Source organism: Erythrolamprus reginae, chromosome 6 (genome assembly GCF_031021105.1).
Source record: "Erythrolamprus reginae isolate rEryReg1 chromosome 6, rEryReg1.hap1, whole genome shotgun sequence".
Classification (NCBI taxonomy): Eukaryota; Metazoa; Chordata; class Lepidosauria; order Squamata; family Dipsadidae; genus Erythrolamprus; species Erythrolamprus reginae.
This window is the reverse complement of record NC_091955.1, coordinates 74565615-74589508: the sequence shown is the minus strand read 5'-3', so window position 1 is coordinate 74589508 and position 23894 is coordinate 74565615. Positions and strand designations below refer to the sequence as shown.

Genomic DNA, 23894 nt, shown 5'->3' with positions numbered 1-23894 from the left:
AAGTTGATTGTACTGTATTTAGCCTTTCAGGACCTTGGACAGATTCCTAGGAAAAAATTACCTTGTCCAGTAATCCTGAAATATTTTCTGATTCTTGTATTCCTCTACGTTTCTCTTTCACCAAACAAGAAAAATGACTGAAAAAACACCCTTTTGAATTAAGTCAAGTTTTGATTATGTTACCTTAGCACATTGTATTTAGCCCTGAGATTTCAAGGCAGTATCTCATCCAGGTATTGACCAAGTTGAACTTAAAAGTATTTTTTTCAAAAGCAGCCTAGGATAGCTAGTCATATCCACATGCAAAAAAGTTAAAGAGTGCAGAGCCACAATGGGATTTAGATTATACAAATCTAGCAATGCCATATGAAGTTCAAGTATGTGGTCCCTTGCTACCATATGTTGTGATTCAGCCTGAGGCTCCTCAGGGACCGGCTGGAGCTCTGCCGGATCCATGCCCAGAGGAGGAGGACAGTGACCAGGAGGGGGAGGACCAGGCAGACGGGGGAGAGGAACGTCAGGAAGAGGAGGAGGGAGAGCAGCCTGAGACCCCCGGGGGGGCCTCTCCCCAGCTAGTAGCCTGGATTCATTGGATGAAGACGCACAGGCTATAATAGACATGAGGCAGAGACGTGCAGCTCAAAGAAGGGGCCAATTAGAAAGATATTTCCATCCCTGAATTGGCAACAGCTGGGTTTGGGTGTGGTTCTCCTCAGCAGGGTTGAAAAGGCAGGCCCACCCTTACAGTCTTGTGGAGAGTTATCAACTGGGAGTCCTGTGACCTTGCTTCGATTCTTGGCGTCTCTGATCTTGGCTTGTGGCCTAGAAGGCTGAAAGACTTGGGGGAGGCGTGGGTTTTATTATCTCCAGTGTTGCTTTTGCCAGCAAGAATCCTGTTTTATTGCCTGGCCTTCGTGAAACCTCTGTGAAGCTTCATCGTGTTCCTGTCTGTAAGAACAGTTTGTGTTACCTGTGTTTGCTTTCCAGTATATAAACTGCCTTTGCTTTTTACCAGTGTGTCTGGATACTCTTTTTGGTTGGTGTTGGTGTCTGGGGGGACCCAGACAGAACACCATATATCCCTGAAAATAAGCCCTAGCAAAATAACCAGAAAATAAGCCCTAGCATGATTTTTCAGGTAGTTCATAATATAAGCACTACCCTAAAAATAAGCCCCATTTAAGATTGTCAGCCAACCACTTACCCCCTGAAAGAATTGTCAAGATATTCCCAAGCTCATCACCCTTATGATAGAAGTGCAAGAAGGGGTGTGGAACAGATTATCATTTATGGTGGATGTGCAAATTTTAGTTTTTGCACATCCACCATAAATTTTAGTGCAAAAAAATACTGGAATAAAATTAGATTATGATTAAAAGAGATAATGAAAGAAGACATAGATTGGTAACCTGAATTTTTTTAAATCAGGCATAATAGAAAAAATACAAAAAGGAAACACAATATTTGATTATATACATCATAACAGCGGCAAGAATAACTTAGGCACCATATTGGAAAAATGAGGGTATACCAAAAGATGAGGTTATAATAATAAAAATGTTGGAATGTGCTAAGATTGATAAATTAACAAAGGAGATAAAAGAAAAATAAAAGTCTGAGTATTACTTAATATGGAATAAATTATATGAATGGTTGGAGGAGAGAAAGAAAAAGTAAAGTGTATAGATAGGGGTATGAAATGAAATTGTTGATATTTGAATGATTATAATATAATAATTATACTATATTATTTTTGTTGTTGTTATTATTATGAATGTTAAATGTAAACTATTATGGAAAAATTCAGAAATAGAGAATAAGTAAATTACAATATGTAAATATATATATAAGGGATAATATAAATGTGGATATATACTGAAGTAAGCTTATTGTAAATAGGAGGAATTTATTCCCCATCAATTTGTTTGTTTTGTATGTTTGTGTTATATGTATATTCAATTAAAAAAAATTTAAAAAGATCGTCAGCCAGCCAAATATGCAACAGACATATTTAGTATGTCCATTGCAACAAAAAAATAAGACATCACCTGAAAATAAGCTCTAAAACATGATCGAAACATTTAAATATGTTAAAGGGTTAAATAAGGTCCAGGGGGGAAGTGTTTTTAATAGGAAAGTGAACAAAAGAACAAGGGAGCACAATCTGAGGTTAGTTGGGGGAAAGATCAAAGGCAACATGAGAAAATATTATTTTACTGAAAGAGTAGTAGATGCTTGTAACAAACTTCCAGCAGACGTGGTTGGTAAATCCACAGTAACTGAATTTAAAAATGCCTGGGATAAATATATCCATCCTAAGATAAAATACAGAAAATAGTATAAGGGCAGACTAGATGGATCATGTGGTCTTTTTCTGCCGTCAGTCTTCTATGTTTCTAAAACATCTTTTGGAGCAAAATTAATATAAGACCTGGTCTTATTTTCAGGGAAATAGAGTAGATATAAATTGAGAGGTTGCAGTCTAGGGATGGTTTCTTTCTGTAATGTCTGTATTTTTGCAGTTATGCAAGTAGAGCACCAGTAGAAAAAACAATCGGCATCCTTATAGATAACCAATCCCACATCTTATTCCCTGAGAGAGGGATTCCTGCCTGTAGCTAATTCATTTGTCTCTTTAAAATGTACCATTTTTAAATCTACATAGCTAATAAAGAATTCATTGCCCAACCAAAGGGATCCCATTTAACACCTCTCAATAAACTTTTCCTTTGGGGTCTCCTGTGAATTAGCTTTCCTATATAGATAACATCCCACAATTTCTGGAATATCCTGATTGGTTAAGAAATGGCCATCCGGTCTACAGCAACATTTATTTTATGTATACACATAAGGAATCAAACAAGTTCATGTCCACGTTTATATAAAAAGTGGTATAAAAAAGTGCTATGCAGACTTTTTTTCCAAAACTAAATGTAAAGTTGACCTATTTAAATTCGCTTTGGAGGTGAAGGAATTTAAATGGTGCAAGCATTGCAGCATAACTTCGATTCTGCCTGCTCTTCCAGCTATTAACGCATGTGAGAACAACAATGGGGGTTGCTCTGCCAAAGCAGAATGTCGACGTACAACTCCAGGAAAACGAGTATGCGCTTGCAAAACAGGTTACTCTGGCGATGGAATTGCCTGCTTTGGTAAGTGCTGTTCTATGCCTACAATATTTTGCATTTTTCCGAGATCTGAATGTACTCCATCTAATTAGCATGACAATGTCTGCCCCTTCCTTCCTTCCTTCCCGCCCTCCTTCCTTCCCTCCCTCCTTCCTTCCTTCCTTCCTTCATTCCCTCCTTCCCTCTCTCCCTGCCTCCCTCCTGCCTGCCTTCCTGCCTTCCTCATTCATTCACCATTTATTTACAATTAGCAACTCCTCTGTAAATATGTGGTTTTAGTTTTTGTTAACTGAAATGGAAACTTTCTGGTTAAAGGGACAGCACACATATTTATGTTGATCAGTTGGAGTCATAAATATTGTCACGCAGTAAATATATCAGTAAATGTGCTATGCAACCTCTTTATTGCATATGTTTACTTATAGAGTTTAGTTTACTTATAGAGTTTACTTATATAGAGACATATGTCACATGTTTGTTTGTTTGTTTGTTTGTTTATTATTTATTTATTTATTTATTTATTGATTGATTTGATTTGATTTGATTTGATTTGATTTGATTTGTATGCCGCCCCTCTCCGTGGACTCGGGGCGGCTAACAACAGTGACAAAAAACAGAATGTCAAAATCCAATACTACAGCAGCTAAAAACCCTTGTTATCAAACCAATCATACATACAAACATACCATGCATAAATTGTAGAAGCCTGGGGGGAAAGATTATCTTAATTCCTTCCTGCCTGACGGCAGAGATGGGTTTTGAGGAGCTTACGAAAGGCAAGGAGGGTGGGGGCTATTCTAATCTCTGGGGGGAGTTGGTTCCAGAGGGTCGGGGCCAACTGAATTTTAAAATGAAGGGAGACTAGGATAGTACTATTTCGGCCTTGTTCTGGCCTCATCAGCTAGCCATACCCTTACTGGGATTTGATCCTGCAGCTTCTGCCTTGTAAGGCAGAGAATTAACCTCTAGGCTACAGGATCTGATCCCTTCAGCTTTGTACCAGGGAAGGGTTATATGTTTTTGGGTTTTTTTCCTGTCGGATCACCCTGGTATATTGAAGGAGAGTCACAGCTTCATTTATATGCATATACAGACATGCAGGGATGGGCTACTGCCCGGATGTGGGGGAACACAGTGGGGTAGCAAAAATGGAGCTCCGCCCCAGAGCACCCAATTTGCACTGAAAGATGTTGAAAGAAAATGCAGGGTGTCCTGCATAAGCCATGCCCACAGTGTGGTAGTAAAGATTTTGGTAGCCCTTCACTGTAGACATGGTATTAATGAGCCAACACACGGGAACATCATTTCTCAACTTCATATCCCTTAGAGCAGTGTTTCCCAACCTTGGCAACTTGAAGATATTTGGACTTCAACTCCCAGAATTCCCCAGCCAGCGAACCAGTTACTATTTCACTATTTATATAGTCCCTGGATTATAGCAAAGTGCTCCCAGATGAGTAAAAAGCTTATGATTATGAAAAGTTTACACATTGGAATAAATCTCAGGAAAGTCTATAATATTTGTATTACAAATACCACACTCATTCCCAAACTAAGAGGGCTGTAATAAGTGAAAGGAGCTGTGATAAGTTAAAAAAAAAGGCAAAAATAACTACAATAGATTATCCCTCATTTAATTTAAGGTTTGTGAAATTTTTCTCCTTTTCCCCCCTAAAGAAATTAACCCCTGCATGGAGAAGAATGGAGGATGTGCTAAAAATGCAGAGTGCACCCACACTGGACCCAATAAGGTAAAATACTATTCCTATTTTATATTAATTGTGCATTGTACTGCATGTAGTAATAAATGTCACTCAGTGACTGAGACGGATGGTCTTCAAATTTGATGTACAAATACATAAAATATAAAATAGTGGCAGGCTACAGTTTGACAATATAATTCAATGCAACTCAACTGAGTTAGGGCACTTATTTATTTCTTGCTTTTGATTGACAGGGAGGGCTTTCTTATCTTTTCATGCTGACAGCTTGTTTGCTTCCAGGAATCAGATCTGGCTGGAAATGTCAAAAACTAAGCTTAGAATCATATAAGAAATTATGAGTCGTTTAAGAAATTTGTGCTGAAATAGTTGGACTATACAAATGCATAATTTACTAGGTCAGATATAATTTAATCGTTTAAATCAGTGTTCCAATATCTCAGGGGTGGCCACGAAGAAGAAGGAGTCAACCTATTCTCCAAAGCACCTGAGGTCAGAATGAGACGCACTAAACAAGGAGAGAAGTAACTTAGAACTAAGGAGAAATTTCCTGATAGTCAGAACAGTTAACCAGTGGAACAGCTTACCTCCAGAAGTTGCGAATGCCCCAACACTGGAAGTTTTTAAGCAGAAGTTGGATAATCATTCGGTCTGAAATAGTGTAGGGTTTTGTTCTGCCGGCGTGTTTCAACCGCCCGTAATTACAGGGTAATTAGTCCAGGAAGACATACACCACATGATAAAAGGAAAACCCAAACGTTTTTATAAACAAAAAAACATAAACAGCTCCCTTTTTAAATGTCAAAGGGATTTTCTGGTACACACAAGGCACAGGTGAAATGCAATCCAATTGCTCACCCAATAACTGGGAAATTGAGTCCAATTCTAAAGTCCAGAGAGTCCACACAGAATCTTGAACAGCACAAAACCCACGATCTTGACGAAACAATGAATCAGATAAACTGCCATGAGGCTAAAATACCAGGTTGCACTTTTATCTGTAGCACTAATTACAGCAGCCCCACCCAACCACAGGTGGCCTCATTTTTTCTTGTAATAATCCTTCAGTTGTTGTCTCCTATGCATCACTCTACGCATGCGTGGATGTGTCATTAATTCTTGTTCAGAATCCAAGGATGATACAGATGATTGATCTCCTCCTGGGCTGTCTGCCAAACTCCCCTCTTCCCTGTCACTCAAGCTTCCTTGGTCAGAGGAGGCTTCGTCGGCAGATTCCATCGGGAGCAAAACAGGCCTGCAGGATGTGGATGTTTCCCCCACATCCACCTGCACATTCCTTGGAGCAGGAGCTGGGCCAGAGCTAACCACAACAGGTTTCCTGCCTAAGCAGGGGGTTGGACTAGAAGACCTCCAAGGTCCCTTCCAACTCTGTTGTTATTATTATTATTATTTGGAGTCCTGGATGATTACATGAGTAGGGAGAAAAACTGGAAACAGAATCACAGAGACTTGACACCCAAGAGAAACCAAACAGGAGAAAGTTATCACAAGGCCTTCCTTGGATCAGGGAATAAAATGCTATCCTTCTCTCTATTTTAACCTGGCTTGTTTCCTTATTCTGACAGGCAGTATGTAACTGTTTGAGTGGATATTCTGGAGATGGGAAAACATGCACTTTCATCAGTCCCTGTACAGTGGTGAGTCTAGACTTTGACTGGCGCTGTCCTTCATACCCATCCTTCACAGTTCAGACAACAATCTCGATTACAAGAACTGGCAGCCTTTTTTTTAAAAAAAACCCATTACATTGGCTGCATTTATTGATGTACGAACTGTAAGGAGAAGTGAGGAAAATGACTAAATTTATTCTAGTTCCAGCTAAGATTCGCTAAAAATAAGGTCAGGAATTTGATTCTGATGTTTATTTATTTTTATTTTATTTATTTGTTTTGCCAAGTAAGTATTGGTGGTATACAAAGATATAACAATGTTTATATACATGATACTAGTAAGAGAGAAACATTAGGACAGGGAACGGAAGACACACTGGTGCACTTATGCACGCCCCTTACTAACCTCTTAGGAACCGGGAAAGGTCAACAGTGGATAGTCTAAGGGAAATATTTTGGGGGTTAAGTGATGATACTACAGAGTCAGGTAGTGAGTTCCATGCATCAACTACTGGGTTACTAAAGTCGTATTTCCTGCAGTTGAGTTTAGAGTGGTTTACTTTAAGTTTGTATCTGTTGTGTGCTCGTGTGTTGTTGTGGTTGAAGCTGAAGTAGTCGTGGACAGGAAGGATGTTGTAGCAGATGATTTTATGAACTATGCTTACAACGGGTTTAAGGCGACGTAGTTCTAACCTTTCTAAACCTAGGATTGTAAGTCTAGTTGCATAGAGTATTCTGTTGCGAGTGGAGGAGTGGAGGTCTCTTCTAATAAAGTATCTCTGGACATATTCTAGAGTGTTTATGTCCAAGATGGTATGAAGCCATTGCAACTGAAAGGAATTGTCTTGCTGTCTTTAAAAAAAAAAACTTTTTAGAGTGCTACAAGTATCCCAGATATTTTCATTTTTACTCCTCCTCCATCATGCTTTTCTTAAGCAAAAACAATTCCACAGGGGGGCATGCTATACACTGGAAAAACTTTCAGCAGAAATATTCTAATCTAGCGTTCCTCCTGCAAGCTGCTTTTTCACGTCCTTTTTTGCTTGCTTTGATGGTGAATATAAAGATGTAATGATTGATACAAATGTCCTTTTAAATGCATATATTCGAAATAAAAATTTATTTCAAAAAAAAGATTAGCAAGAAAAAGGTATCAGCATATTGTAAATGACGTTGTTGATCATTTAATCCTTGTGCAATGCCTTGTGTTGCTTTGAAAGAATTTCCAAGGCAATTGATAGAGAATAATTTACATTCATTACAATTCTGTATGAACTTTGCATCGCATCTCTGTTTCAGGGGATTATTGTGTTCTGTTTTCAAAAATATTGCAACAAGGGGACACAATCTGAAGTTAGTTGGGGGAAAGATCAAAGGCAACATGAGAAAATATTATTTTACTGAAAGAGTAGTAGATCCTTGGAACAAACTTCCAGCAGACGTGGTTGGGAAATCCACAGTAACTGAATTTAAACATGCCTGGGATAAACATATATCCATTGTAAGATAAAATACAGGAAATAGTAAAAGGGCAGACTAGATGGACCATGAGGTCTTTTTATGCCGTCAGTCTTCTATGTTTCTATGTTTGTCCAATATTCCTGACTAGTTGATAAACAAATAATTATTTTAAATAGTCTCCCTTAGCAGTACTCCATGCTTGCTCAGTTATTTTCTAGACTTATGGTGACTCTTTCTACAGTGCCAAAGAAAAACCAAGAAAAATAAAAAGAGTTGTAAATATTGAATCATGGCAAATGGATAAAAATTTGGTCTGAAAAAATGGTTCAGTAACCATGATTCAACCTTTAGACAACTTTGGCCTGGATAACTAAGTCGTCATTGACATATACCAGAATTGTAGTTTTCAAACTGACTTCATTATTCGTAAAATATTTATTTCGGTATCTATGAAAGAGTAGCATGCCATTCAAAGCAATGAAATCTTAAATCAGTTTCATTTTAACTGGCAGCTCTTCCCCTTATTTTATACATCGAACTTTGTACTGAAATGTATTGAGGTGAAGGTTTTTTTAGTTACTGTTCTTTGCTTCTCTCTTGATCAGAATAATGGTGGGTGTGGAGAAAATGCCATTTGCAATGATACTTTACCGCCCGAAAGGAATTGCGTCTGTAAACCCAATTTCATTGGAGATGGGTATCTTTGCAGAGGTAGCATCACACTGGTAAGATATCTTCCTTATTAAATATTTGTGATCAGTTTTAAGGTTGGTAGGAAGAAGCCAAATTACACAAAAGTATGGGTGAGATAAGGTTCAGGAGGGAACTGTTTTTTATAGGAAAGTGAACACAAGAATAAGGGGGCACAATCTGAGGTTAGTTGGCGGAAAGATCAGAAGCAACGTGAGAAAATATTATTTTACTGAAAGAGTAGTAGATGCTTAGAACAAACTTCCAGCAGACGTGGTTGGTAAAGCCACAGTAACTGAATTTAAACATTATTATTACTATTACTATTACTATTACTATTACTATTATTATTATGTCAATACAACACAGCAAACGAGATCACTATGCTGGATTTTGTATTTCATCACAGTCGGGCGCTTCCCAAACACCTAGGACTGTGTGATATAGCGGCGAATTATGCTTGCCGATCCCAGTAAAATTATTATTATTATTATTATTATTATTATTATTATTATTATTATTATTATTATTATTATTAAATGAGATTTGTATGCCGCCCTTTTCCGAGGACTCGGAGCAGCTCACAACAAGAAACAATACAAATCAAAGATTAAAACAATTTTAAAACCCTTAATATAGAAAACAATCATACATCTCATATTGACCATACATAAAGTGGAAACAGCTCAGGGTAATCAATTTCCCTGTGCCTGAGATAATGCCTGGGATAAACATATATCCATCCTAAGATAAAATACAGGAAATAGTATAAGGGTAGACTAGATGGACCGTCAATTCTGCTGTCAATTTTCTATGTTTCAATATCACAAGAAGACACGTTAGCAATAGACTAGTTATAATTACATCCTTATTAGACACCTGAGCCTAGATTCTGGAGCCCAAATCTATAGATCCAGGGATCCTCCAAATGAGAAACGTTGTGAACAATTGCAAGTTGGCTTGATATCAGCATGCATGGGCAAGTGGAAACCATGGTTGCTATTTATCTATTTATTTTCAAAAATATTTGAAATAGATATGCAGTAATGGTATGCCAGTGAAGTAAGCAATAGCACTTAGACTTATATACCACTTTACAGTACTTTACAGCCCTCTCTAAGCAGTTTACAGAGTCAGCAGAGTCAGCTCCCAACAATTTGGGTCCTCATTTTACCCACTTCAGAAGGATGGAAGGCTGAGTCAACATTGAGTCTCATGAGATTTGAACTGCCAAATTGCAGGCAGCCGGCAGGCAGCAGAAGTAGACTGCAGTACTACACTTTAACCACTGCACCATCGTGGCTCATATGTTAGCTAAGTTCTTCATAATCCAGCACAAGAAATCCATCTAAAATACAATGGTTTATTAAAACCATTGTACCCATGGCTTAGACTTTTCTAGTAGGGTCACCAGGATACCTAGAAGTCCCTTATACCCAACAAGCCTTAAGATAACTTGATTCATAGAGCAGTGTTTTTCAACCAGTGTGCCACGGCACACTAGTGTGCCGTGAGACATAGTTAGGTGTGCCATGGGGAAATTAAATATGGGTCCCCAAACTACGGCCTGCATGCTAGATACGGCCCATGGAGGCCATTTATCTGGCCTGCCGCCAGCCGCCTCCATCCGAACATAAACATTCCCCTCACAATTCCTCCAACTATTAGCGACAGGAAGAGTGGAGGCACAGGAAACGCTCACTGACCAATCACCTTCTAGTATTCATCCCGACCACTAGCGATGAACCAATAGCAGGCCGCCTCTCATCCACACCCAGGAAGGTCCCCGCTTGGGCTGCCGCACACTTGTCATTGTGTGGCTGCGGCAAGTAGTTGAAACTGCTACTCCTTCCCATAGTCCCGATTTCTACTCCTGGTCAGGACTGGAGGTAAATGTTGCCCCCACTAGATGAAGCCTCAGCCTCAGCTGGTTACGTCTATCCTGATGGTGCATATAGATATTTGACCTTTTTCTTTTTATAAGAGGCCCCCACAGAGGGTGATATACAATGCATCACAATGCATCACAATGTTATCTATATTGTATATGTCCTCCTGAAGGGTCATCTTCTTAAAGAGCTCAAATCTCTATATACACCATCAAAACAGACAGAATCAAGGCCCCTGCACCCAGCTGACCATGGGATTTGAACCCACAACTTCAGGGAGAACTCTAGTGTTTATGAGAATCCTTACCTAGAAAGCAAACTTCTCAAGGATATCCCTTTTGTGTTCATCCAAACAGGCCCCGGTTTCACACTAAGTGAGTATAAATACATTTAGAAACTATATTATTAACTATATATGTACTGTATTAGAGTGTCATTTTGTGTCATTTTGGTTGGTGGTGTACCCCAAGATTTTGTAAATGTAAAAAATGCACCGCGGCTCAAAAGAGGTTGGAAATCACTGTCATAGAGAGACCTGTAAGGATACTAAAACATCCGTTTCTAGTTCAGAATATAACTCAGATCTAGTTGTTTCTTACTTCACTGTAGAAATGATTTCATATACAGTATTTAAATTTTCAGTGTTACTAATACCAATTTATTGTTTTAATTTTTTTGATATTATTATTACAGGAACTTTCAAAGGAGTCCAATTTCACCCGGTTTAATAGGAAGCTACTGGTAAGAAAGCTACAACCCGTTTCTTCCCAGGATCTTAACTTATAGAGAGCATTTTTAAGAAGTTTTTTTCCAGATTCAATAATCTTCTGAGAGATATAAAGGCACCTGAAATATATATTGACTGAAATGTGCTTTTTGTTTTTCACTATTATAAGGATGCTTCGGTCAGAGATATTACAGGAACGGGGCCCTTCACAATTTTTGCACCAAGTAATGATGCTATTTTAGCTGAATTACAAGTAAGTACACAAAAGCAATTTGATGTTAGATGGGGCATTCAGCAAGGTTCAGGGGTCATAAATTTTGCATCCTGTTTCTATGAATCTGCTGCCAATAGGTTCCAATTAAACAAGGAAGAGAACACCCTGTAAGAGAGTCCAATGTAAAATCTTAGTCTGTCATTTTGAATAGATTAGAATGGAATAGAATGGAATAGAATAGAATAGAATAGAACGCAATGCAACGCAATGCAATGCAACGCAACGCAACGCAATACCATTCTTTATTGTCCAAGTGTGATTGGACACACAAGGAATTTATCAATGGTGCATGTGATCTCAGTGTATATAAAAGATACATTTATCTTTTGAAAGACAGGATTAAAATCAGGGTTTTGGGGGGGTTCTTTTTCTTTCTCCTCGCAAAGCATGAAATAAATAAATACAAGTTAATATATTGTTATTTATCACTCGTTGTGATTAGATTTTCTTTTTTTCTTTAGTATTCGTTGTTTTTATTTTATTTTTATTTTATTTTTTATTTTTTTCTTTGTTTTGTCTTGTTTTGTTTATGATTTTTTTTGTTTCCCTTTGATTATATTTGTGTATTGTATGAGGTTTCTTTATTATTATATGTTACATGTTTTTTTAAATGAAGAAATTTAATAAAAAAAATTAAAAAATAGAATCATTTAGGAAAGATCTATGAGTTTAGTTCACAATAATATAATGGCAAAGTCAAAATATAATTGTACCTCCTTTGCTTTCGGCACTTTAATATGGTAAATCATTTTTGTACAATTCTTTTTCAAGTTTACCAATTGGGCTTCCAAAGGTGTGTTGCCCCAGATTCTGCGTTATCATATTGTGTCATGTACAGGATTGCTGTACAATGATATGACTTCGGACAAAACTGTCATCACGCTCCAAGGAGAACCGCTCAAGATCACCTTTGCACAGGTAACCAATTTTCATCAACTGAGTATGTAACTACACCTTCATTGGTCTTTCCAGGGATAAGATGCAACGTTGAAAAAATGACATGTAAAATAGGAAAGTTGCAATTAGGGTTAATTGCTTGCAGATACCGCAGAAATATCACGAAAGCTTAGAAAAGGAAAATAAACTAATTTCTGGATAGAACTGTACTATTTTTGATAGGCCAAATCTTCTGAAATACCTAAGTCCCTACAATTCTCATATTAAAACGTTGGATCACCATCCCACTCTCTTACATTGCCTTTGGGAATACAGTGATACCTCGTCTTACGAAATTAATTGGTTCCGGGATGAGGTTTGTAAGGTGAAAAGTTTGTAAGACGAAACAATGTTTCCCATAGGAATCAATGGAAACGCGATTAATGCGTGCAAGTCCAAAACTCACCCCTTTTGCCAGCCGAAGCACCCGTTTTTGCGCTGCTGGGATTCCCCTGAGGCTCCCCTCCATGGGAAACCCCACCTCCGGACTCCCATGTTTTTGTGATGCTGCAGGGGAATCCCAGCAGGGCAATCCCAGCAGGGCAATCCCAGCAGTGTAAAAACAGGTGCTTCGCTGGCAACGGAAGTCTGGAGGTGGGGTTTCCCATGGAGGGGAGCCTCAGGGGAATCCCAGCAGCGCAAAAACGGGTGCTTCACTGGCAACAGAAGTCCGGAGGTGGGGTTTCCCATGGAGGGGAGCCTCAGGGGAATCCCATCAGCGCAAAAACAGGTGCTTCGCTGGCAACGGAAGTCCGGAGGTGGGGTTTCCCATGGAGGGGAGCCTCAGGGGAATCCCAGCAGCGCAAAAACGGGTGCTTCGCTGGCAACAGAAGTCCGGAGGTGGGGTTTCCCATGGAGGGGAGCCTCAGGGGAATCCCAGCAGCGCAAAAACGGGTGCTTCGCTGGCAACGGAAGTCCGGAGGTGGGGTTTCCCATGGAGGGGAGCCTCAGGGGAATCCCAGCAGCGCAAAAACGGGTGCTTCGCTGGCAACGGAAGTCCGGAGGTGGGGTTTCCCATGGAGGGGAGCCTCAGGGGAATCCCAGCAGCGCAAAAACGGGTGCTTCGCTGGCAATGGAAGTCCGGAGGTGGGGTTTCCCATGGAGGGGAGCCTCAGGGGAATCCCAGCAGCGCAAAAACGGGTGCTTCACTGGCAACAGAAGTCCGGAGGTGGGGTTTCCCATGGAGGGGAGCCTCAGGGGAATCCCAGCAGCGCAAAAACAGGTGCTTCGCTGGCAACGGAAGTCCGGAGGTGGGGTTTCCCATGGAGGGGAGTCTCAGGGGAATCCCAGCAGCGCAAAAATGGGTGCTTCACTGGCAACAGAAGTCCGGAGGCGGGGCATCCCAGTGGCAGCAGCTTGAGTTTGTAAGGTGAAAATAGTTTGAAAGAAGAGGCAAAAAAATCTTAAACCCCGGGTTTGTATCTCGAAAAGTTTGTATGACGAGGGGTTTGTAAGATGAGGTATCACTATATCATGGGTTTTTATATGCAGGCACTTCCCTGAATCAATATGATCTTAAGTTGCCTCTTCTGAGAAGTCATAATCCAGAGATTTCTTCTGGCGTCCTTTACCTGCAGTCAATGTTCACGCTCTACAGGTGGAAGGTCTTAAGCATAAAACGTATCAGGAAAGACTTCATGAACTCAATCTGTATAGTCTGGAGGACAGAAGGAAAAGGGGGGACATGATCGAAAGATTTAAATACGTTAAAGGGTTAAATAAGGTCCAGGAGGATATTGTTTTTAATAGGAAAGTGAGCACAAGAACAAGGGGGCACAATCTGAAGTGAGTTGGGGGAAAGATCAAAGGCAACATGAGAAAATGTTATTTTACTGAAAGAGTAGTAGATGCTTGGAACAAACTTCCAGCAGACATGGTTGACTGATTTTAAAAATGCCTGGGATAAACATATATCCATCCTAAGATAAAATACAGGAAATAGTATAAGGGCAGACTAGATGGACCATGAGGTCTTTTTCTGCCGTCAGACTTCTATGTTTCTATGTTTCTATGTTACATCAGGGGTGCCAAACTTGATTTCATTGAGGGCCACATCAGGGTTGTGTTTGACTTTGGTGGCATGTGTGTGTGCCCAGGGGGCCATGGCCAGCTCATTGTCATTTTGGTCGGGGGTGCCTGTGGCGGCCCGAGAGCTCTGCCAGTGAAAATGGACTCCTGGAAGAGACGGCTTCCTGCAACCCTTTGCCAGCAAAAATGGAGCTCAGGAGGGCCAAGGGGCCATTTTTCACTGGCAGAGGCACTGTGGGCCAGTCCTTTGCTGTTTCTAGGGCAGCCCTATGGGCAAGCAGGGGCTGCTACTTACTACTGCGGCATGCATGAGCATGCGCCCCAATGAGATTTTGCTTCTTTGCATGCACAGGAAGCAAAATCTCATGAGAGGACATGTGCGCGAGAGATTATAGTGATTTTCACTACTGGTATGCAGTACTGGCTAGCAAGCCAATACACACAGAGTTGGCCTCCTCCAAGTCCCATCGACTAAGCAATGCAGGTTGGCAGCACCACGGGGGAGGGCCTTCTCTGTGGCTGCCCCGGCTCTATGGAACCAATTAACCCCCGACGTCCATACTGCTCCCACCCTACTGTCCTTCCGTAAGGCCACAAAGACCTGGCTCTGCCAGCAGGCCTGCGGGACATGAATTGTACATCTTTCTTGGCCAAACTGTATAAATGGTGTATGTGCATGTGATTATGCACTGGCTGCCAATCAGTTTCCGGTCACAATTCAAAGTGTTGGTTATGACCTATAAAGCCCTTCATGACATCGGACCAGAATACCTCCGGGACCGCTTGCTGCTGCACGAATCCCAGCAACCGATTAGGTCCCACAGAGTTGGCCTGCTCTGGGTCCCGTCGACAAAACAATGCCGTCTGGCAGGACCCAGGGGAAGAGCCTTCTCTGTGGTGGCCCCAGCTCTCTGGAATCAGCTCCCCCCGAGATTAGGACTGTCCCCACTCTCCTTGTCTTTCGCAAACTCTTGAAAACTCATCTATGTCGCCAGGCATGGAGGAATTGATATATCCTTAGCTGCCTTTGACTTTATGGATGGTGTGTTTGGGTTGTATGACTGTTTTGATAGGGTTTTTTTAAAGACTGTTTTAACATTGGATTTTTATGTGATGTTTTATTGTTGTGAGCCGCTCCGAGTCCTTGTAGAGGGACGGCATACAAATCTAATAAATTATTATTATTATTATTATTATTATTATTATTATTATTATTATTATGTCTTTTTAAAAATAAATGGGTTTTATCATGGGGTTAGTTTTAGATATTGTATTTGACTTCTCTTATTGCTTTGTATCTGTTGTATTTGTATTACCATATTATTTTGTAAGATGCCCTGAGTCTTTCAGGATTGGGCGGCATAAAAGTCAAATACGTAAATAAATGCCTCTGCTTTAGATGCAAGAACAGGTCCTGTGCATTTAAAACTGAGCCCATTCAATACAGCAACACTTGCTCAGATGCGTAATCCTGCTTGTAATGAATGCTACGTTCCCTTGCTCTTTCCTCTTGGGAAGCATGCTGAGTAAATGGTACTGAAAGGAAATGCGATTTCTCTTTTAATTGTTTAATCAGCAATAAAACTGTTTAGCTCACTTTATTTCAGCATTGCAGGAAAGCTTTGTTACTTCGTACTGTACCTTTTTTCTCTCTTTTTTAGAACACGGTCCTTTTGAATGGCAAAGCAAAGATACTGACCAGTGATATAATCACCACAAATGGAATAATCCATATCATAGATAAGGTCCTGGCTCCCCAGAAGACTCAAGAACTTCCTTTGGGAACAGGTTCATCTCTTGGAAAACCATTAAAGGTGCACTCCGTATGCATTGACATTATCAACTGATTAAAAGCTGCTGGGTTATGGATGACAATGTTGTTTGCTGCTAACAAATGAACCTGTTCTAATAGTACTAAAATGTTAATTAAGTAATAGGGGAAATAAATTTTGAAAAAAAAGCTTCCTCGAGAAAACGCTGATAAGTGATCAGTTTGTGACATAGGACAACTATATTTATTTTATTTTATTTTATTTATTTATTTATTGGATTTGCATGCCGCCCCTCTCCGTAGACTCGGGGCGGCTAACAACAGTAACAAAAAACAGCATGTAAATCCAATACTAAAACAACTAAAAACCCTTATTGTAAAACCAAACATACATACATACAAACATACCATACATGAATTGTAAAAGCCTAGGGGGAAAGAATATCTCAGTTCCCCCATGCCTGACGGCAGAGGTGGGTTTTAAGGAGCTTACGAAAGGCAAGGAGGATGGGGGCAATTCTAATCTCCGGGGGGAGTTAGTTACAGAGGGCCGGGGCCGCCACAGAGAAGGCTTTTCCCCTGGGCCCCGCCAAACACATACATGTATATGCCACATATACACACAAATGTACTTATTATTTATTTTATTTTATTTTATTTATTCATCAAACTTTTACACTGTATTTTTATGCACATTGTTAAAGTGTCTAGGTAAGAAACCTTTAACAAACTTCAAGGAGAGTTAATGTTACAATGTGGGTTAGTCAGTCAATGAATCAGATTTAGTACAAAATAGAACAAAATTATTATATATAAATAGGCAAATAAACAATAGTACTTACACAGTCCAATATCATACACATATGCCGCACGAATCCCAGCGACCAGTTAGGTCCCACAGTGTTGGCCTTCTCCGGGTCCCGTCAACTAAACAATGTTGTTTGGCGGGACCCAGGGGAAGAGCCTTCTCTGTGGCGGCCCCAACCCTTTGGAATCAACTCCCCCAGATATCAGAGTTGCCCCCACCCTCCTTGCCTTTCGTAAAGTTCTTAAGACCCATCTCTGTCGTCAGGCATGGGGGAAGTGACACATCTCTCCCAGGCCTATACAGTTTAGACATGGAATGTTTGTGTGTGTGTTTGCTTTTAATAATGGGGTTTTTAGTGTTTTTTAAATTACAGGTATTAGATTTGTTTTTTACATTGTTATTGTTATTGTTGTGAGCCGCCCCAAGTCTACGGAGAGGGGCGGCATACAAATCTAATAAATAAATAAACAAACAAACAAATAAATAAATAAATAAATAATCCTAGTAATGGTTTACAAACCAGGTTAACGCACACAGCAATATACACACAGCAAATATAAATCTCTCTAGTATAAACTCCCCCAAGAGGAACATCGTTGGCTCCCCCTTATGGCCAACCAGCAAATGACTCATAAAGGTACAGTTTTAAACTTACATTGTTAGCTTCTGTATTGCAACACCCAACCTAGTTACATACTGTATACTAGCACACATTAATCAGCAAAAGGCTGAGTTAGTGAGAATCCCATGTCATGGGAGAAAAAGACATCAGATAATTCAGATCTTGAACCAGGATGATCAATAACAAAGATTAAAAATCATAGTTTGTGTAACCAATGCAGTCACAAACAAAAGTGGTGTGGATATTAAAGCCCATGGGTTGTTGCATCCTAACTACTGTGGGTTAAGAAACAGACACACACACACACAGGGCAATACTTCTTCATCTAACATTTTGGATCACAGTGGCATAATGGAACCTCGCGTGACAGTGAGAATCTTTCTTCATCGTAAGCCTCTAACAACTACTATTTTCAGCCTGGTAGAGATAATATAAACTATCAAGATTAATAGGCAGTGCAGAAACTCCAGATAAAATCAAGAACAGTTTGATGCTGGTAGAAAAAGATATGCCTTCACTGCCTGTTGGCTTCAAAAACCAACTCCTGTTTTTCACTAAAATGCAATCCACTGCACCAGCGGTGGGTTTCACTTACTTTTGCTACCGCTTCAGGAACAGGAGCACATGACAGTGCACACACACAAAGTGCGTGAGACACTTCTGCGCATGTGCAGAAGCTCCATGATGACGTTCTGCCATGTAGGTGGAACGCCCCCCGCCGGCTACCGATTTGCCTGACCAAGCTGAACTGGTAGGAAGCCATCACTGCACTGCACCAGTTAGGACTATGTGTTGTTTAGAATGGAATGGAATGGAGTGGAGTGGAGTGGAATGGAATGGAATGGAATGGAATGGAATGGAATGGAATGGAATGGAATAGAATAGAATTCTTTATTGACCAAGTGTGATTGGACAAGGAATTTGTCTTTGGTGCACATGCTCTCAGTGTACATAAACAGACAAGATACATTAGTCAAGAATCGTGAGGTCCAACACTTTATGATAGTCTGAGTACAAATAATCAATCAAATCATATTAGGAACCAGTCAATATAAATTGTAAGGATACAAGCAATGAAGATGTGTGATGGGAACGATGAGAAGATTAATAGTAGTGCAGACTTAGTAAATGGCTTGACAGTGTTAAGGGAATTATTTATTTGGCAGAGTGATTATGTTCTGTAAAAACTCTTCTTATGTCTAGCTGTTCTGGTGTGCAGTGCTCTATACTGTAGTTTTGACAGTAAGAGTTGAAACAGTTTGTGTCCAGGATGTGAGGGCTCTGTAAATATTTTCACAGCCTCTTTTTGATTCGTGCAATATACAGGTCCTCAATGGAAGGCAGGTTGGCAGCAACTGTTTTTTCTGCAGTTCTGATTATCCTCTGAAGTCTGTGTCGGTCCTGTTGAGTTGCAGCACCAAACCAGACAGTTATAGAGATGCAGATGACAGACTCAATGATTCCTCTGTAGAACTGTATCAGAAGCTCCTTGGGCAGTTTCAGTTGACGCAGAAAGAACATTCTTTGTTGTGCTTTTTTGATGATGTTTTTGATGTTAGGTGTCCATTTTAGGTCTTGCGATATGGTCGAACCTAGAAATTTGAAGGTCTCTACTGTTGATTCTGTGTTGTCTAATATTGTAAGAGGTGGAAGTATGGGCGGGTTTCTCTTAAAGTCTACCACTATTTCCACGGTTTTCAGTGTGTTCAGTTCCAGATTGTTCCGGTCGCACCACAAGGATAGTTGTTCAACCTCCCGTCTGTATGCGGATTCATCATTGTCTCCAATGAGGCTAATCACAGTTGTGTCATCTGAAAACTTCAGTAGTTTTTGTTTAATCGCTAAGTTGTGTTCCAACTCTTTGTGACTCCATAGCACGGCAGGCTCTCCTATCTTCCATTGTCTCCCCAACTCAAGACTATGTATTATAATTGTTTCTACATATTATTCTCAGAACAAGTAGTATAGTATGTATATTCCATTCCTCCACTTGGGAATCTGCAAAAGCAACTGTTCCCATTTCCCACTTCTGTTAAGATACTAAGTGAAGCATCCTACAATCAAAAATATTTCCTGTAATATATTTCTGAATGCAGTATTGCATTTTTTATTTAGAGGCTTGACTACTGCAATACTCTCCACATGGGGCTGCCATTGAAGAGTGTTTGGAGACTACAAATTATACAAAATGCAGCTGCATGAGCTATAGTTGGGCTTCCAAGATCTGCCCACATTTCAACATCATTCTATGAGCTGCACTGGTTGCCAATTTGTCTCTGGGTGCAATTCAAAGTGCTGGTTATGACCTACAAAGCCCTACATGGTTTAGGACCAGACTACCTTCAGGACCGTCTTCTGCCTCAGGCACCCCAGTGGCCAGTTAGATTCCACAGAGTCAGCCTTCTCCAGGTCCCATCGGTCAGACAATGTTGTCTGGCAGGGCCTAGGGGAAGAGCTTCTCTGTGGTGGCCCCGGCTCTCTGGAACTAACTCCCTCCAGAGATACGTACCTGCCCCCTCCCTCCTGGTTTTTCGTAAAGCTCTGAAGACTCCCCTCTGCCAGTGAGCATGGGGGCCGTGAGTGATGAGATTGTCTCCAGCTGATATTATGAACAATTGAATTGGAATGGGGTTTTTTTAGAACTTTTAGTAATTTTGTATAATTTTTTAAAAGTAATTTAGATTTCTTTATATGTATTGTTGCATTTATAATGTTGTATGCCATCCTGAGTCACCGCGAAAAGGGTGGCATAGAAATCTAATAAATAGATAGATAGGTAGGTAGGTAGGTAGGTAGGTAGAGAGAGGGGGGGGGAGAGAAAATTTCACAACACATACAGTATTTGTGCTTCCTAAATAAGCCAAGTACTGTATTTCTTTTCTCCATAGGAAAACCTCAAAGCTGTTGCAGCAAGCAATGAATACATCATGTTCTACAACCTGATAGAAGTAAGTTTACATCAGGGGCAGCAATGGGCAGCCAAAATTTTTACTGCCACACTGTGGGTATAGCTTATTTTGTGGGTGTGGAATCACTTTATAATATTTAAATAAATATTTCACTCTTGGGTTAAAATGATTTATACAAGAAACATCCCCGATTGGTGGTGGGGCACGAATGTTTGTCTGGTGGTGGGCACAATCACTGAGCACTTGTTATATGTTGTGTGTGTGTGTTTATATTATAAAAATCAATAAAAATATTTTTTTTTAAAGAGAAGTGTCAGTTTTCCAAACTACTCAAAATTTCTGCTATTTGTTCTCCAGAACCTGCAGAATTTTACCTCTGTTATGTTGGATATGCCTTAAGTCAGTGTTTCCCAACCTTGGCCACTTGAAGATATTTGGACTTCAATTCCCAGAATTCCCCAGCCAGCGAATGCTGGCTGGGGAATTCTGGGAGTTGAAGTCCAAGATATCTTCAAGTGGCCAAGGTTGGGAAACACTGACTTAAGTGACTGTAGATGTGAAAAAGACCCCATTCGTTTTTTTCACTGTTTGCTTGATAGATCACATGCTATTGTTTTAAGAAAGAAAATCAGATTCTCCTTTGTCCTCTTTTAGAAATCAGGACTGATAAATCTTATTAATGATCCTCTTCATCAACCAGTCACTTTGTTCTGGCCCTCTGACAAAGTTATCCGAGCTTTGCCAAAGGAAGAACAAGAGGAACTATTCAAAATGTCAAACAAAGAGAAACTGCTGCAGTATTTGAAATTCCATATTATTGGGAATGCTAAGGTAAGGAGTTCAAAGTCTAGGAGTTCGAGTGTACGGAGGGGGGCGGCATACAAATCCAGTAATAGATAGATAGATAGATAGATAGATAGATAGATAGATAGATAGATAGATAGATAGATAGATAGATAAATAAATAAATGTCACACTTTATAAAAATTTACGGATTTATTTTTAAATTTATAAAATAAAGATACAAAAGATATTGACAAAATTGAACGGGTCCAAAGACGGGCTACAAGAATGGTGGAAGGTCTTGAGTATAAAACGTATCAGGAAAGACTTCATGAACTCAATCTGTATAGTCTGGAGGACAGAAGGAAAAGGGGGGACATGATCGAAACATTTAAATATGTTAAAGGGTTAAATAAGGTTCAGGAGGGAAGTGTTTTTAATAGGAAAGTGAACACAAGAACAAGGGGACACAATCTGAAGTTAGTTGGGGGAAAGATCAAAGGCAACATGAGAAAATATTATTTTACTGAAAGAGTAGTAGATCCTTGGAACAAACTTCCAGCAGACGTGGTTGGTAAATCCACAGTAACTGAATTTAAACATGCCTGGGATAAACATATATCCATTGTAAGATAAAATACAGGAAATAGTATAAGGGCAGACTAGATGGACCATGAGGTCTTTTTCTGCCGTCAGTCTTCTATATGTTTCTATGTTCCTAATAAACACAATAGAACTTTTCTAAACTTCCTCCATATTTTCCCTGTTTCTTCCACAGATTTTAGCTTACGCCCTGCCAAGCTCAGATTCACTGAAAACACTTCAAGGCTCAGATCTTAGTGTGAAATGTGGTGATGATAACACCAATACTGTGAGTATTTCTCATTTTTAAATAAGCTGAGCCATATTTTTATTATGATAACCATTTTACAGCATCGTAAATAAATGCCAATTTCAAATAAGTACAAAAGGCAATCCAATATTTTCATTCTACTTGTAGCAGCATAAAGGAAAAATAGAACCAATATACAGTGGTACCTCTACTTACGAATGTAATTCTTGTTGTAGGCCGGTCTGAGTCTCCGGAGAGGGGCGGCATACAAATCTAATAAATTATTATTATTATTATTATTATTATTATTATTATTATTATTATTATTATTATTCATTCCATGGCCAGGTTCTTAATAGAAAAGTTTGTAAGAAGAAGCAATCTTCCCCATAGGAATCAATGTAAAAGCAAATAATATGTTCCATTGGGGAAATCACAGGGAGGGTGGAGGCCCTGTTTCCTCCCAGGAGATTCCTAGAGAGGCCCTACAGAGGCTTCTCCCCACCATTTCCAGCCCTGTTAATTCCCAGGAGATTCCTAGAGAGGCCCCACGAAGGCTTCCCCTTGCCTTTTCCAGTTACAGTTTCAAAGGCTCGGGTTCGTAAGTGGAAAATGGTTCTTGAGAAGAGGCAAAAAAATCTTGAACACCCAGTTCTTATCTAGAAAAGTTCGTAAGTAGAGGCGTTTGTAAGTAGAGGTACCACTGTAGTTACCATACTATAATTGTCTGACAAATATATATAAATAAAATAAATAAAATAAATAGTTTGACCAAATGTCATAGGAGCCTATAACATTTTACCTCAAGCAATCAGGGTGTTATATAACCCTAGGTTTCAAAAAATCACTGCAAACATTTATTTGCCCTTGTCACTTCCCATTTTGACTGTTGTAACGTGCTCTACATGGGGCTGCCCTTGAAGAGCATCTGGAAGCTCCAATTGGTGCAAAATGTGGTTTTTGTAGGGACCTCAGTGTGCACATGTATCACCTCTTCTGTGGGAGTTGCATTGGCTGTTGATTCAATTTCAGGTGCTATTCAAAGTGCTGTTGGCACCTTCATGGCTTGGGAGCAGGTTCTCTGAGGTTATCTGAGGCACCATCTTTCACCAATCACATCTACCAGACCCACTAGAGCAGGAAGGCAAGTAATGTTGTGGGTCCCATCCCCTAGAGATATACCTGGTGGGATCCAGAACAAGGGCCTTCTCCATGGTGGCTCTCTCTCTCTGGAACATCCTTCCACTGGAGATTAGAATGGCTCCCACTCTAACACACTTTTGATAGGTGCTAAAGACCTCGTTCTGCCAGTGGAATGCAAAGCAGGATGGAGCCCATTAAATAGCTTGTGCAATGTGTAGTCATGCGAGTGGGGTGGAGGGGGGCTATATTATTGTATTAATTTATTATTTGATTATTTCCTTCTATTAGTCTTAATTTTTACATATGGTGTTTTTATATTTCAATAAGCCACCTTGTATCACCATGTGCGAATAGGTAGCAATATAAATTTTCTAATTAAATAAGTAAATGAATTTACTTCCAGTAGAGAACAATGGATTCACTTAATGACTGTAACATTCACTTTATTACCGTGTTGGTCCTTTAACAATCACTGCAATACAGATCATAATAATTGGATTCAATCACATGTTGATCTTCATTTTGGCCATCATGATTTATG

The 23894-nt window shown here is 39.8% G+C and overlaps 1 protein-coding gene across 2 annotated transcripts in view; it reads left to right on the top strand.

Annotated features, from left to right (window-relative positions):
- STAB2 (stabilin 2) overlaps positions 1-23894 on the top strand; it is a 142823-nt gene that overhangs the window by 80631 nt on the left and 38298 nt on the right. For both annotated transcript variants that reach the window (XM_070756273.1, XM_070756272.1), the window contains exons 42-52: positions 3027-3152; positions 4806-4879; positions 6436-6507; positions 8547-8666; positions 11214-11261; positions 11417-11500; positions 12293-12439; positions 16147-16299; positions 20575-20634; positions 21250-21426; positions 22157-22249. In XM_070756273.1, coding sequence (XP_070612374.1) covers positions 3027-3152; positions 4806-4879; positions 6436-6507; positions 8547-8666; positions 11214-11261; positions 11417-11500; positions 12293-12439; positions 16147-16299; positions 20575-20634; positions 21250-21426; positions 22157-22249 — 1154 coding nt within the window. The remainder of the gene's footprint in view (positions 1-3026; positions 3153-4805; positions 4880-6435; positions 6508-8546; positions 8667-11213; positions 11262-11416; positions 11501-12292; positions 12440-16146; positions 16300-20574; positions 20635-21249; positions 21427-22156; positions 22250-23894) is intronic.